Source organism: Anoplopoma fimbria, chromosome 13 (genome assembly GCF_027596085.1).
Source record: "Anoplopoma fimbria isolate UVic2021 breed Golden Eagle Sablefish chromosome 13, Afim_UVic_2022, whole genome shotgun sequence".
Lineage (NCBI taxonomy): Eukaryota > Metazoa > Chordata > Actinopteri > Perciformes > Anoplopomatidae > Anoplopoma > Anoplopoma fimbria.
The window spans coordinates 28963352-28966525 of NC_072461.1; the positions used below are offsets into that span (position 1 = coordinate 28963352).

Below are 3174 nucleotides of genomic sequence, written 5' to 3' on the forward strand. Positions count from 1 at the left end.
GCCTCCTGGTCCCTGAAGGTGTCCACAGCAGGAGCAACCTGAGGAGGAGAGAGGAGAGAGGAGAGAGGAGGAGAGAGGAGAGGGAGAGAGGAGGAGAGAGGAGAGAGGAGATAGGAGAGGAGAGAGGAGGAGAGAGGAGAGAGGAGAGAGAGGAGAGAGGGAGGAGAGAGGAGAGAGAGGAGAGAGGAGGAGAGAGGAGAGAGGGAGAGAGAGAGAGAGGAGGAGAGAGAGAGAGAGAGGAGAGGAGGAGAGAGGAGAGAGAGGAGATGAGAGGAGAGAGGGGAGAGGGAGAGAGAGGAGAGAGAGGGAGAGAGAGAGAGAGGAGGAGAGGAGAGAGGAGGGAGAGAGGAGAGAGGAGAGAGGGAGAGAGGAGAGAGAGAGAGAGAGGGAGAGGAGGAGAGAGGAGGAGAGGAGGAGAGAGGAGAGAGAGAGGAGAGAGGAGAGAGGAGAGAGAGGAGAGGAGGAGAGAGAGGAGGAGGAGAGAGAGAGGAGAGAGGAGAGAGGAGAGGAGAGAGAGGAGGAGAGAGGAGAGAGGTTTGGTTTTTAAAATCCCTTTATTGCACAACTGCAAGGAGAAACCAGATCACTGTCACATCATCACTTCAGCAATGCAAAAAAACAACAAAACAACAAAACAAAAACAAAACAGAAACATCCCTAAAATACAACAAACAAAAAAAACGTGTTTCTGTAGTCAGAAGCTTACATTCAGCTCTCCTTCACCCCCCACAGAGCATAAAACCCCTCCAACAGCCCATATGTGACTGAAGCCCTGCATATCGTCCATCATTTGATAATAGGCATGTTCCACCCTCAGTCGGGCCTTCAACAGGCCCTTCAGAACCAGCACCGGCTCCACACTACCGATACTCTGAACCCGGTTCCTGCGTGTTAGCCAGATGGCCAATTTGGCAGAACCCGATATAAAGTTCACCAATGTGTGTACATTCTTCTTCTGAGCACAGTACTTTGGGCCAAAAATAACCAAATCAAAAGAAAAATTCTCCCCTAGACCCTGAAACCACTTTTTTAAAAGCTCAAACAATACTGTCAGCCGAGGACACTGAACGAATAAATGCACCAGGGTCTCAATCTGGGAGCAGAAAATACACTCCACCCCCTGCTCTGGATCCAGGTGTGCTCTGTACCTATTGGTAGCTATTGCTCCATGTACAATCCTCCACTGGAGGTCTGCTGTCCGTTTTTCAACGGGCAGCTTGTACAAAGACCGCCAGCTGCCTTTCGGGGAAACGTCTGGACCAAAAAATCTGTCCACCTCGACTCCTGCAAGCCTGCCAAAGAGCGCAGGTTCAAAACCTTGGAGCAGATTTGGTACAAATCCTTCTTCCCTGCAGCCTGAAAAATCTCCAGGTGTGGGGTTGTGAGAGACAGCAGCTGACCTCCTCCCTCCTGCCACTCCCCCACAACTGGGGTGATATACAGAGCGGGGAAACTGTACTCTCCCTCTTCGCTCCACTGGTCACACAAAGTGCGGTCTTTTGCAAATTCTCTCAGAGGTTGTTGCAGGGCAGCACAGACTTCCTCCACAACTCTGCTGATCAACCTGATGGAGGTGATGTTACTTCTCTCTTTCAAGGCGTCCACAGATGTTGCCGTCATCTTCATCAGATGGCCCAGCTTGGTGCAGCTAGCCTCTCTAAGACAGGCTCGCAGGCTGGCAGATTGCAGTGTTTGAGTCCTTATGAGGTCATTATAAAACAAAGGTTCCTCAAACAACCACATGCCCGGAGTCTCATTTGTGGCACGTGCAACCTTAAAAATCTGCCATGCCTGCAATACCGAGCTGTAGAAAGGTGTCAGTCCAGTTAAGTCCACATCCTCAAGCTGTAGAAGGAAAAGCTGTTTATCGTAGCCCAATCGCCCAGCTCTCTTCAGCAGCAAACGAGCTACGTCAAACCAGCTTGGCCTGCAATTTTCCAGCAGCCTTTGTGCAGTCTGAAGTCTAAAAGATGCAATTTTTGCCTGGATGTTAATCAGTCCCTGCCCCCCTTCAGCCACAGGCAGGTAGAGTGCTGCTGCCCGGACCCAGTGCCGGCCAGACCAGAAAAAGTCCAGGATGACTCGCTGAACGTCCTCCATCAGGCCTCTCGGTGGCGTCAGAGCAATCAGCCTATGCCAAAGAGTCGAGGCGACCAGGTTATTGGCCACCAGAACTCTTCCCCTATCGACAGCTGGGGTAGCACCCATTTCCATCTAGACAAACGAGCGCCCACTTTCTCCTTAACGCCCTCCCAGTTCTTGTTTTGAAACCCCTCAGTGCCCAAAAATACTCCCAACACTTTCAGGCCTTCCTTCCCCCACTCAAGACCTTCAGGCAGACTGGGCACTGCCTGAGACCTCCACTGTCCCACCAATAAGGCTTCACTCTTTGCCCAGTTCACCCGAGCAGATGAGGCCTTTTCAAACAGGGACAGGGTATCCTGCAAACACTGAACATCCCCCTGGCTGGAGACAAAAATATTAACATCGTCTGCATACGCAGAAACAGTAAGTGGACGATCAAGATTAATGGACCCCGGCAGTGAGAGACCACTGAGCCGACCTCTCAACATGCACAGCAAGGGCTCAATAGCTAGGCTATATAATTGACCGGAGATAGGACAACCCTGTCTTATCCCTCGCTGAACAGGGATTGGCCGACTCAGCCCTGCCCCCATCCTTACCATACATTGAGCACCACTATACAATAAACCAATCCAGGCCAGAAAACCATCACCTATACCAAAAGCCTTAAGTGCAGAAAACAAATAAGTGTGATCCACCCTATCAAAGGCCTTCTCCTGGTCCAAAGAAACAATACCAAAATCAACATTATGGGATCTACACACATCAATAATATCTCGAATAAGGAAAATGTTGTCCATAATTTTCCTATCAGGTACACAATAACTTTGGTCTGTATGTACAAGTATTCCCAGGATGTCCTTAAGTCTGTTGGATAGGGCTCTGGAAAGCACCTTATAGTCCGTGCAAAGGAGAGCAACCGGCCTCCAGTTCTTAAGTAAGGCCAGGTCTCCTTTCTTGGGAAGCAGGGAAAGCACAGCTCGCTGACACGAGACAGGAAGCGATCCTGTTCTGAAACATTCCAATAAAAACCCCATGTAAATCATGTCCAAGGATATTCCAGAACCGCTTGTAAAAGTCAGTGGAGAG

The 3174-nt window shown here is 50.1% G+C and overlaps 1 protein-coding gene across 2 annotated transcripts in view; it reads right to left on the reverse strand.

Annotated features, from left to right (window-relative positions):
• Positions 1-3174, reverse strand: part of LOC129101520 (cilia- and flagella-associated protein 77-like) — a 21382-nt gene that overhangs the window by 85 nt on the left and 18123 nt on the right. For both annotated transcript variants that reach the window (XM_054611366.1, XM_054611365.1), the window contains exon 7: positions 1-38. This exon is cut by the window's left edge and continues 85 nt beyond it. In XM_054611366.1, coding sequence (XP_054467341.1) covers positions 1-38 — 38 coding nt within the window. The remainder of the gene's footprint in view (positions 39-3174) is intronic.